The sequence below is a fragment of the Stomoxys calcitrans genome, chromosome 5 (assembly GCF_963082655.1).
Source record: "Stomoxys calcitrans chromosome 5, idStoCalc2.1, whole genome shotgun sequence".
Taxonomy (NCBI): domain Eukaryota; kingdom Metazoa; phylum Arthropoda; class Insecta; order Diptera; family Muscidae; genus Stomoxys; species Stomoxys calcitrans.
In genome coordinates this window covers 140,149,700-140,163,353 of record NC_081556.1, presented here as the reverse complement: position 1 = coordinate 140,163,353, position 13,654 = coordinate 140,149,700, and the positions used below count along the sequence as shown (strand labels likewise).

The 13,654-nt window shown below is 38.8% G+C and overlaps 1 protein-coding gene across 1 annotated transcript in view; it reads right to left on the bottom strand.

Moving 5' to 3' along the window:
- The window catches only part of LOC106080749 (uncharacterized), a 412,271-nt gene extending 399,950 nt beyond the window's left edge, over positions 1-12,321 (bottom strand). The window contains exon 1 of the mRNA XM_013242272.2: positions 9,418-12,321. Within this exon, the coding sequence (XP_013097726.2) occupies positions 9,418-12,308 (2,891 nt within the window). The 5' untranslated portion in view covers positions 12,309-12,321. The remainder of the gene's footprint in view (positions 1-9,417) is intronic.
- Positions 12,322-13,654: the final 1,333 nt, after the last annotated feature.

Below are 13,654 nucleotides of genomic sequence, written 5' to 3'. Positions count from 1 at the left end.
TGAAGGGGGAGCGGACCCTCCCCCTTACCCTAATTTTCAGAAACGCCAGATCTCGGAGATGGGTGGTGCGATTTAAGCCAAATTTTGTGTGCTCTTATATAGTACCCTAAAAATAATAATTTGGTATCCAAATTTTGGATGGGGTACCAAGGGGGGCCGCCCCACCCTAAAACCTTCCAAACATAAATTTAGACCAATCACAACAATATGGGACTCAAATGAAAGGTATTTAGGATAAACCAAGTAAAAGCGTGCTAAGTTCGGCCGGGCCGAATCTTATATACCCTCCACCATGGATCGCATTTGTCGAGTTCCTTTCCCGGCATCTCTTCTTAGGCAAAAAGGATATAAGAAAAGAGTTGCTCTACTATTATTATATTATTACATGTTGGAGACCTGTGTAAAATGTCAGCCAATACGAATAAGAATTGCGCCTTTTGTGGGCCCAAGAAGTAAAATAGAGAGATCGATTTATATAGGAGCTGTATCGGGCTATAGACCGATTTAGATCATAATAAACACGTATGTTGATGGTCATGAGAGGATCCGAAATTTACAAATTCAAAATTTCAATCAAATCGGATAATAATTGCGACCTCTAGAGGCTCAAGAAGTCAAGATCCCAGATCGGTTTATATGACAGCTATATCAGGTTATAAACCGATTTGAACCATATTTGACACGGTTGGTGAAAGTAAGAATAAAATACGTCTTGCAAAATTTAAGCCAAATCGGATAATAATTGCGCACTCTAGAGGCTCAAGAAGTCAAGACCCAAGATCGGTTTATATGGCAGGTATATCAGGTTATGGACCGATTTGAACCATACTTGGCACAGTTGTTGGATATCATAAAAAAACACGTCGTGCAAAATTTCATTCCAATCGCATAAGAATTGCGCAATCTAGAGGCTCAAGAAGTCAAGACCCAAGATCGGTTTATATGGCAGCTATATCAGGTTATGTACCGATTTGAACCATACTTGGCACAGTTGTTGGATATCATAGCAAAACACGTCGTGCAAAATTTCATTCCAATCGGATAAGAATTGCGCACTCTAGAGGCTCAAGAAGTCAAGACCCAAGATCGGTTTATATGGCAGCTATATCAAAACATGGACCGATATGACCCATTTACAATACCAACCGACCTACGCTAATTAGAAGTATTTGTGCAAAATTTCAAGCGGCTAGCTTTACTCCTTCGGAAGTTAGCGTGCTTTCGACAGACAGACGGACGGACGGACGGACAGACGGACGGACTTGGCTAGATCGACATAAAATGTCGCGACGATCAAAAATATATATACTTTATGGGGTCTCTGACGTATATTTCGAGTAGTTACAAACAGAATGACGATATTAGTAAACCCCCTATCTTATGGTGGAGGGTATAAAAACGTATCTGATATCCAATTGTCGGACCAAGTGCTAGGGGGACCACCCCAAGCCCCAAAATAACCCTAAATCGGACATATTTACCGACCATGGTAATATGGGCCTCAAATGAAAGGCATTTGCGAGACGAATACCAATCTGATATCCAAATGTACGACCACGTTTCTGGGGGTCCACCCCTTTCGCAAAACACCCCCAAACAGGAATTATTTACTGACCATGGGAATAAGGGGTTTAAATAAAAGGTATTTGAATGTAGAATATGAATCTGATATCCAAATATGGGACCAAGTGTTTGGGGGGCTGCCTCTCACCAAAAACATCCCCCAAAGGGGACAAATTTACGACCATAGCAATATGGGGCTCAAATGAAAGGTGTTTGGGTGTAAAGTAGGAATCTGATATCAATATTGGGGAAAAGTGTCTATGGGGCCACCCCACCCCCACAACCCCACCCAAATAGTAAGTATTTTTTGACTTTTGCAATATGAGGCTCAAATAAGAGGGTTTTTAAAGTGGAACACGAATCCGATATATATTTTCAAGGCCAACTCACTGAGTGGCCGCCCATCCCCCAAAACACCACCAGGCCCGTCATGGATATATGGGGCTCACATTAAAGGTATTTGGGAGTAAACCATGAATCTGACATCAACATTCGGGTCCAAGTGTCTAGCGGACGTCCCACCACCATAACAATCCCCGAAATAGGACGTATTTGCTCACCAAGACAATTTGGGTCTTCAAGAGAGGTGAACTAAATATTCATAGTTTTTAGGGACAATATCCCAAACCGGACATATTTGCTGACTTTCGCAATAAGGAGTTTAAATGAGATTAGAAAACGAATTTGATCTCCAATTTTGAAGGCAATGGCAATATTGGGTTCAAATAAATGATATATAGATATATGAGAATAGAGCACATTGCTGATATATTTTCAGGGCTTAGTGTTTGGGGTACCACCCTAATCCCCAAAACACCCCTAAATTGAGCATATTTACCGACCATGTCAATGTGGGGCTTAAATGAAAGGTATTGGGAGGTAGAGCAAGAATTGATACCCATTTTCAGGACCAATTTTCTAGGGGTCTACCCCTTTCCCAAAGTACCCCACAAACAGCAATTTTTTAGTGACCATCGCAATATGGGGCTCAAATAAAGGTATTTGGGAGTAGAATACGTACTTGATATCCAAATGTAAGACTATGTATTGTATTTAGGGTATCACCCCTTTCCCAAAAAACCCCCCAAAGGGTCAACATTTTTCCACCATACCAATATGTGGCTCAAATGAAATGTATTTGAGATTAGAAAACGAATTTGATAACCTATTTTAGGGCCATTTGTTTGGGAGACGCCTCATCCTGTAAACTCCTCTTAAGCCAATGGCAATATGGGGTTTAAATAAATGGCATTTGAGAGAAGAGCATGATGCTGATATTTTTTCAGGGCCAAGTATCTGGGGGACCACCTCTCCCCCGAAAACACCACTAAATCAGACATCATGAGAATATCGGGCTGAAATGAAGTATCGAAAATAAATATTCCAAGGAAACTTTTGTTCCATATAAAGTAAAAGAAGGCGCAGCGGAGCGGGCCCGGGTCAGCTAGTTCGGTATATAACCTGATATAGATGCGATATAAACCGATCTCCCCGTTCGACTTTTTGAGCCTCTGGAGGGCGCAATCATTATTCGATTTGTCTGACATTTTGGAAGTGGTGATTTTCTTTGACTGGTGTTTTTATACCCATCACCAACCCTATAAAGTATATATATTCTTGATCGTCGTAACAATCTAAGTCCATTTAGCCATGTCCGTCCGTCTGTCCGTCCATCCGTCTGCCGTCCGTCCATCCGTCTGCCGTCCGTCCGTCTGTTGAAATCATGCTACTGTCTTTAAAAATAGAGAAATTGAGCTGAAACTTTGCACAGGTACTTTTTTTTGTTTATAAGCAGATTAGGTTCAAAGATGGGCTTTATCGGACCATATCTTTGTATAGCCCCCATATAGACCGCTCCGCCAATTTAGGGTCTTAGGCCCATAAAAGCCACATTTATTATCCGATTTATCTGAAATTTGAGACAGTGAGTTGAGTTAGGCACTTCGACGTCTTTCTTCAATTTGGCCCAGATCGGTCCAGATTTGGATATAGCTGCCATATAGACCGACCCTCCGATTTAGGGTCTTAGGCCCATAAAAGTCACATTTATTATCCGATTTTACTGAAATTTAAGACAGCGAGTTGTGTTCGGCCCCTCGACATCCTTCGTCAATTTGGTTCAGATAGGTCCAGATTTGGATATAGCTGTCATATAGACCGATTTCTCGATTTAAGGTCTTGAGCCCATATAAGGCGCATTTACTGTCCGATGTTGCCGGGATTTGAGACATTGAGTTGTGTTAGGCCCTTCGATATCCTTCTTAAATTTGGTCCAGATCGGTCCGGATTTGGATATAGCTGCCATATAGACCCATCACTCTATATCTCGATTTAAGGTTTTGGGCCCATAAAAGTCGCATTTATTGTCCGATATCGACGAAATTTGGGACAGTGAGTTGAGTTAGGCCCTTCAACATACTTCTGCAATAAGGCCCAGATCGGTCCGGATTTGGATATAGCTGTCATATAGACCGATCTCTTGATTTAAGGTATTGGGCATTTATTGTCCGATGTTGCCGAAATTTGGGACAGAGAGTTAAGTAAAGCCCCTCGACATACTTCTGCAATATGGCATAGATCGGTCCAGATTTGGATATAGCTGTCATATAGACCGATCTCTCGATTTAAGGTTTTGGGCCCATAAAAGTCGCATTTATTGTCCGATGTCGTTGAAATTTGGCACAGAGAGTTGTGTTAGCCCCTTCGATATCTTCCTTAAATTTGGCTCAGATCGCTTCAGATTTGAATATAGCTGCCATATAGACCGATATCTCGGTTTAAAGTTTTGGCCCCATAAAATGCGCATTTATAATCCGATTTCAATGAATTTTGAAACACTGACTTATGTTGGGCTTTTCGATATCCCTGTCTTATAGGGTTTAGATCGGTTTATTTTTACATATAGCTACTAAAAAGGCCAATATTTTGAAGAAAGGTGGTTCACTTATATACCTGAGGTGGAGGATATCCAATGTTCGGCCCGGCCAAAAGTAATGCCTTTTTACTTGTTTTCTTGATTTTTACCAACTCTTCAATGTTTCTTTAACCTTATGGTCTACCTTATTTATGCTTTTTCACATTTTCTGCTTCCAGCACACTATTCTTAGTTTCAGCAACAGCAAGACTATAAATAAAACCCATAACGAGTTTATTCAATACCAAACCCAAAGGAAAACTGTCAAAGCGTAAAATAATCTTATGATGCTTTCAATATTGCTGCTTGTGCTTTTTTTCGTTGTTCCCTATTTGCTTTTTAACATTTTGGTCTCCTTATCGTTTTTTTTAGTTGGCTGAAAACCCTAAGTTTGGCTTTTGTGTAATGAAAATTTAGTCGACCAAAAAAACTATCACCATAAGGCCATAGTCAATATGGATGGCGTGCATTATGCCATTAGGGCAAAGTTTCTAAAAACTTATTTAAGAAAAGCGAACATCAGATAAAATGCATTATAAGTTAGCTTTAGCTTGTATTCGAAATTAAATAACTTAAATCTGTTATCACCAACAAAGATGAGGGACATAAATGGGGATTCTTTTTTCCTCAGAAAGATAAAAGCTATAATTTTATTAAAAGTAACTAGAAGCAAAGATTTATTGAACTTTTTAATTTGGTATATTTGAGTTTTTCAGTTTTCTATAGCCGGCCATGCTCTGAGACCTTTGTATTAGTATTGGTGTTAGCACAAATGAAAAACCACATAAAAATTCTTGTTCTGTCTTAGTTTAGAGAAAACCAAGAGTCTAGAGTTTAGAGAAAACTAAACTTTTTACATGGAAAATATAAACAGTATTTTGGAAAAAGACCAAGAAAATCAGAACATGGTTGCAGAAAGAGTAGAATGTTTCTTTAATAAGCCATAGAGAATCCATTATTTAGTTTTCATATCGGAACGAAAGCCTATATGGCAATTATAGGGTCTTTCAATAAGGACTTGAAATTTTTTTTTTGAATAAAATGTAAACCTTTCACATTTTTTTTAGAAACTGTGTCATCGGTTCGAAGTACATTCGAAACATTAATCAATGGAACTCGACTTCGTTCGTATGGCCACCGCGGTCAAGTTTGAAGTAGCCAAAAGGAAATAGAGTAGAGGCTAATTGCCTGGGAAATTTCTTGAGATAACATGCACATCAAACTTACTCATCAATAAATCGATTTAAACGTGAGCTGCAGACTATATCTTCGAATTCAGTCAAAAACCAGTAAGGAAAGGCAAACGTCGGGCAGAGCCGACTATATAATACCCTACACCACCGAGAAAACGTAATAATTTTAATAGATAGCACTTATATCCAAATTTAGTCAGACTTTAATTTTGCATACCTATTGAAATATTGAATAGAAACTTATACGACTTTCTTAAGATCGTACCAAAAATTGTGGCTTCTACAGCCTTAAAAGTCGAAACGCATAAAAGATATATAGAGGAGTTTTATCTAATCGATCGATTTTGATGAAATTTTGCACACGTATTGGGATGTCAATTAAACAATCCCATGTACATTTTTGTATAGATCGGACCAAAGTTGTGGTTTCTACAGCCTTAAAAGGCCATATCGGATGAAAAATATATAAGGGAGCTATATCTAAATCTAGACCGATTATGATGAAATTTTGCACACATATTAAGACGTTACAAAAAGCAATTCGTACCAAATTTTGTAAAGATCGGACGAAAATTATGCCTTCTGCTGCCTTTATAGTTCAAATCGGACGAAAGTTATATATGGGAGCTATATCTTAATCTGGATCGATTTTTATGAAACTTTGCACACATATGAGGACGTTGAATAAAACGGCCCATGCCATATTTTTTAAAGATCGGACCAAAATTGTGGTTTCTACGGCCTTAAAAGGCCATATCGGATGAAAAATATATATGGGAGCTATATCTAAATCTGATCCGATTATTATGAAATTTTCCACACATATTGGGACGTCGCAAAAAGCACTTCGTGCCAAAGTTTGTAAAGATCGGATTAAAATTGTGCCTTCTATAGCCTTAAAAGATCATATCGGATGAAAGATATATATGGGAGCTATATGTAAATCTGAACCGATTATGATGAAATTTTGCACACATATTGGGACGTCACAAAAAGCACTTCGTGCCAAAGTTTATAAAGATCGGACGAAAATTATGCCTTCTACTGCCTTTATAGGTCAAATCGGACGAAAGTTATATATGGGAGCTATATCTAAATCTGAATCGATTTTTATGAAACTTTGCACACATATGAGGACGTTGAATAAATCGGCCCATGCCATATTTTTTAAAGATCGGACCAAAATTGTGGTTTCTACGGCCTTAAAAGGCCATATCGGATGAAAAATATATATGGGAGCTATATCTAAATCTGATCCGATTATTATGAAATTTTCCACACATATTGGGACGTCGCAAAAAGCACTTCGTGCCAAAGTTTGTAAAGATCGGATTAAAATTGTGCCTTCTATAGCCTTAAAAGATCATATCGGATGAAAGATATATATGGGAGCTATATGTAAATCTGAACCGATTATGATGAAATTTTGCACACATATTGGGACGTCACAAAAAGCACTTCGTGCCAAAGTTTATAAAGATCGGACGAAAATTATGCCGTCTACTGCCTTTTTAGTTCAAATCGGATGAAAGTTATATATGGGAGCTATATCTAAATCTGAACCGATTTAGATGAAATTTTGCACACATATTAAGACGTCATACGAAACATTTCATTCCAAATTTGGTAAAGATTGGACCAAAATTGTGCCTTCTACTGCCTTTACAGGTCAAATCGGACGAAAGTTATATATGGGAGCTATATTTAAATCTGGACCGATTTTAATGAAACTTTGCACACGTATGAGAACGTTGAAGAAAACACCCCATGCCAAATTTTGTAAGGATGGGATCAAAATTGTGGCTACTACAGCTTTAAAAAGGCATATCGGATGAAAGATATATATGGGAGCTATATGTAAATCTGAACCGATTATGATGAAATTTTGCACACATATTGGGACGTCGCAAAAAGCACTTCGTGCCAAAGTTTGTAAAGATCGGACGAAAATTATGCCCTCTACTGTCTTTATAGGTCAAATCGAACGAAAGTTATATATGGGAGCTATATCTAAATCTAGACCGATTTTGATGAAACTTTGCACACATATGAGGACGTTGAATAAAACGGCCCATGCCATAATTTTTAAAGATCGGACCAAAATTGTGTCTTATACGGCCTTAAAAGGCCATATCGGATCAAAAATATATATGGGAGCTATATCTAAATCTGACCCGATTATTATGAAATTTTGCACACATATTAGAACGTCGCAAAAAACAATTCGTGCCAAATTTTTTAAAGATCGGACGAAAATTGTGCCTTCTACTGCCTTTTTAGTTCAAATCGGATGAAAGTTATATATGGGAGCTATATGTAAATCTGAACCGATTTATGAAACTTTGCACACATATGAGGACGTTGAATAAAACGGCCCATGCCAAATTTCGTAAGGATCGGACCAATATTGTGGCTACTACAGCTTTAAAAGTGCATATCGGATGTAAGATATATATGGGAGCCATATCTAAATCTGAACCGATTTAGATGAAATTTTGCACACATATTAAGACGTCATACGAAACATTTCATGCCAAATTTGTTAAAGATTGGACAAAAAATGTGGCTTCTACAGCCTTAAAAGGCCATATCGGATGAAAAATATATATGGGAGCTATATCTAAATCTAGACCGATTTTTATGAAACTTTGCACACATATGAGGACGTTGAAAAAAACAGCCCATGCCAAATTTTGTTAAGATCGGACCAATATTGTGGCTACTACAGCTTTAAAAGTGCATATCGGATGAAAGATATACATGGGAGCTATATATAAATCTGATCCTATTATGATGAAATTGTGAACACATATTGGGACGTCACAAAAACTACTTCGTGCCAAATTTTGTAAAGATCGGACGAAAATTGTGCCTTCTACTGCCTTTATAGGTCAAATCGGACGAAAGTTATATATGGGAGCTATATGTAAATCTGAACCGATTATGATGAAATTTTGCACACATATGAGGACGTTGAATGAAACGGCCCATGCCATATTTTTTAAAGATCGGACGAAAATTGTGCCTTCTACAGCCTTAAAAGTTCATATCGGATGAAAGATATATATGAGAGCTATATATAAATTTGATGCGATAATGATGAAATTTTGCACACATATTACGACGTCGCAAAAAGCACTTCGTGCGAAATTTTGTAAAGATCGGACGAAAATTGCGCCTTCTACTGCCTTTATAGGTCAAATCGGACGAAAGTTATATATGGGAGCTATATCTAAATCTGAATCGATTTTTATGAAACTTTGCACACATATGAGGACGTTGAATAAAACGGTCCATGCCATATTTTTAAAGATCGAACAAACATTGTGGCTTCTACAGCCTTAAAAGGCCATATCGGATGAAAAATATATATGGGAGCTATATCTAAATCTGATCTACCAGCTACCTTAATTCGATTACCAAAGTTAACTCAATTTCCAAGTTTAAATCGGTTCCGATACAAAATGAATACTGATTTGTGAAGTAAAATCGATTACCAAACTTTATTTGACACCAAATAAAAAACGATTACCAAAATAGGTTTGGTAATCGATTATCGAACTAAAATCTATAACCAAGCTAAAATCGATTTCTGGGTTTAGTGGATTATCGAGTATAATCGATTGATAAGATAATATCGATTCATTGGAAATCGATTACAAATCGATTGTCATCATAGAAAATTCGTTCTGACCAATAAAATAAAATTTAAAAAAAACTTGTCAGCTAACTGTTAAACAAACTTACCTGGTCAACATATTCGCTCGATTCACCGCTACCTCAGCCTCAATGCGAAAACGATCCTGAGCATAGCGGTCGACAACACCTTCGCCTAAATTCAATGAAGTTCCCGCCTCACAGTTGGAACCCAAAGAGTGTTGAGTTTCAACGATTTGCAAAAATTTGGTAACCACATCACGACCTCTCATCAAATTGCGACGATTGCTGCGGGATATCTCATCCCAATCATAGATTTCATCGGCATTGGCAGCATCCACCACACCTTCGAGAAATGGATTGGAATCCTCCGATTCAGAGTCGGCTGCAATGTCTACACCCAAGGTGTCAATCTCCGAATCATTATCCGTTTCAGCATCAGTCAATGGGAAGCCATTGGCATGGGCATTATCACTGGTGCCATAACCATCATCTTCCATGGTAAGATCTTTGGACAGAGTGGCTGAATCATCGGAGTCGTTGAAATTAATTTCCTCCTTTTCATACATAGAGCCTTGGGGTTGATGTTCCAGATTGATGCCACCAACACTGGTGCTGGCCGATATTTGAGGCTCCTGGTTGGGATCATCTATGGAGGGATAATCTTTGGTGGATTCCAAAGTAAGGGTATCATTATTGTTGTTGGCACTTTTCAACAGATTGTTGGCCAGAAAATCCAAATCCTGTTCCTCCAAGGACATGGAATGATTTTTGGCATTCACATGAAAATCCACCAAAAGACTTTGATCGATTTTTGTTATGGGTATATTGAGCTCTGATTTCAGCACCTCCACCGAGGGAGGTGTGGGCATAGGAGGTGGATCCATAACCACCACCGACGACATGGGTAGTGTTTTCCTTAGATAATTATCCAATGACAATTCATTTTTCTTATCCTTGATGTAGGTTTCAGTGAAATTGTTATAGGGACGTTTGCCTGGTCGGCTATCGGAGGATGCATCATCTTCGGTGTTGGCAATGAATTTTTTATGGCCCAATAATGGACTTGAAGTGGTGGTGTCATCATCACCCTCATCATCTGCAGCATTGACTTGGTCTTCATCGACAACATCTTCATCATCAGCATCATTGGCATCGCCATCGCCATCGTCATCACCATCGTCAGTGTCAGCATTGTCCTCATCATTCTGATAGGCCGACAAATCGGAGAAGACATCATCGGTGTCACTGTAGTCATTGTCGAAGACATCATCTGTCACTTCGCCATCATCACCATCATCATCATTGGTATCGTGGCCATTTGCTTCTGATTCCTGTTGCAAGGCATTGTTGTCTGGTTGCTTAAGAGGGGTGGTATTTTCATCATCCTGGTTGATGGTATCCTCCATGCCATCATTTTCATTGTTGCCATTATCATCATCATCATCGTCCAAAACCTGCTGCTGGTCATCTCCATCTCCATCGACGTCATCATCATCATCATCATCATCGTCTGGGTCCTCATCCTCACTATCCTCGCTGGCATCAAAACCATTGATATCATCCACATCGGCATTGTTAGCAGCTGCCCCAACATCCTCATCACCATCATGCTCGTCCTCATCTAGCTCTTCTTCACCAGCATCCTTACCCTGATCCTCTGCCAGCTGATAGTCACCCACTTCACCTATTATCGCTGCTTTTATGGCATCTTTTTCATTATCCTTGCCATGAGCCAAGCCATTGAGGCTTTTGTCTTGGTTGCTGGTTGTTGCCTTTGCGTTGACCCTCTCCTCCTTTATATCGTTCATATCCAAATCAATGCTCTCCTTGGCAATAGGCGGCCTTCTACCCAATAGCGAAATTAAAGGTTCTGCATTTGCATTCTCGCCATGATGATGATGATGATAACTTGGGTCCACCGAGTCCAGCAGATTTTCCGCCATCTTCATTTCATGCACTTTGTGAGTTTTATAAGCTGTGGGTGCCACCGTGGTATGTGATAAACCAAAAACGTGAGAAGCAAATGTGGTGATCTTGGGGGGAGCGATAGTTGTGGAGATGGCGGCTATGGTTGTCTTAATGCTATGGGGCGAGTTGGTGCTGCTGGAATGGGTATTCCCCCCCAGGGCTCCCATGGCCGTGGGCTTAAAGAAAACATGCAAATTATTGTAGGCTCGAATTTTTGAAATTTTCCCATGTTTGGAGATATTTCGAACATCATGAAGCTGTTGTAGATTCAAAGGTAGGCGGTTCTCATCATTCTCCTCCTCATCTACCTCGGTATGCTGCAGAGCAATCACATCGCCCATAGGCTGCTCTTCTACATGCATAACATCTCTCAATAAGCGAAACTTTTTGGGAAATTTATCCGTCTGCCTTCGTCTATGTTTCGATGATAAATCATTGGCATTGGGAAACTTTTGTTTATCCTCCTGCTCCTGCTGTCTACGAGTGTCATACAAAGCCAAGTCTTGCCTTACATCATTGGCTTCATAAATTTGACGCAATGTGCGTTTTGATGTTTGTGGCTGGCTCTTCTCGTTCATGCTCAACAATGGCCTTTGTTTAGAGCGTGGATGGTGTCTATTCGCGGCTTCTGCAGCAAAATTGGCAGGACTTTGAATTGCCACCACATCGACACCATCACCGCCGCCACCACCCGCTGTCAGACTATGTAAATTTGCAAACTTTTTCATTGACAAGGACAGTGTCGAGCTTGTCATGTCCAAGAGATGACCATTTATATTGGCCATTTTATTTTCGGCTAATTTTCCGGAAGCTGACACTAATGCGGATGCCGATGTTGCTCCTGCTACGCCTCCTCCACCTCCTCCTCCAGCAGCCGTCGTTAAGGATTTACTTTTTGTTTTCGTTTTGACTTTTGATGCTGTGGCTACCGTGAATATTCCATGTTCCATGCTGATATAGAACAAAATTAGCATAATTGTTGCTAATCTTCTACGCTTAATTGCTGGCATCTTCTGCTTGTTTTTTTTTTTTTTTTTTTTTTGTTCTTCGATACGTGGTAGCAGTTATATGCTGAGTTGCCTGTTAACGTGGTAAAGTAGGTCCTTGTCTGAAAAACGGATAAAGGGCGAAGGCAAGAAAAAGTTCAAGTCATATGCCGGCAACCGCAAAATTCGAGAAATTTCCAAGGCTTTTCAACATTTACGGGGGAGGGATTATGAAAAATCTTTTGATATTGGTTTTCTTTCCTTTTTCCTTTGATATCCTTTTTTTTAGAAAAAAAGGAACTATCTTTTGATTTTTAAACGATTTTTTAATTTTATTATAACCTTTTTGAAGGGAAATAATATTTTCAAAAAATTCGTTGCATTCTTATGAAAATTTATGGCATTCATTATGAACATGGCTCATTATTTGGTATGCGGTGGTACATTTTGGAGAATCAAAGTAATGAGAGTTATAACAAGAAGATCTGCAAAGAAAGACAGAGAAGAAGGACATCAAAATTTAAATTTTTACAATAACAAAGATGAAAAATTTAATTTATAGCCATATTGCAAACTTGATGGCATTGATTCTTTAAATGTTCTCGCATCACCATATGTGATGATCTCTCTCAACTCAATATTTGTCCTCAAGTTATCCCAACACATGTTCACAGTTTTCTTTCAGCTCAATCCCAACCACCAATGTTTATATGTCGAAATATTGGGTTGCCCAAAAAGTAATTGCGGATTTTTTAAAAGAAAGTAAATGCATTTTTAATAAAACTTAGAATGAACTTTAATCAAATATACTTTTTTTTACACTTTTTTTCTAAAGCAAGCTAAAAGTAACAGCTGACAACTGACAGAAGAATGAATGCAATTACAAAGTCACAAGCCGTTGAAAGAATTTGTCAACGCCGACTATATGAAAAATCCCCAATTACTTTTTGGGCAACCCAATATGTTTAAGTCACCCCCCTTGGCAAGGACATTTGCAAATCGCTAAAATCCTTTGAAATGTGAACCATTGTGTTTTGCAACCATTTCATATTCATATCGTTATGATATTCACTGACATTGACACAAGCGCGCACACACACACACACAACCTGATTTGGAAGGTCTGGTGCGATGGCCCCCTAAAAACCACTCTCATTAAAATTCCCTTTCACTTGACTTAAGCATGATATATGGTAAAGAAGTGACAAATAACAAGTGCTAACCAGTGATAAGTTCGGCCGGGTCGAATCTTAGGAATGCTCCATCATGGATTCCGTTAAAAGTTAACACAAAATGAAATTCGTTGGTTCTTAACGTATGAAATTTCTGCCAAGCCAGGCAAAAATAAAAGCTTCTAGGGGCCAGAGAGG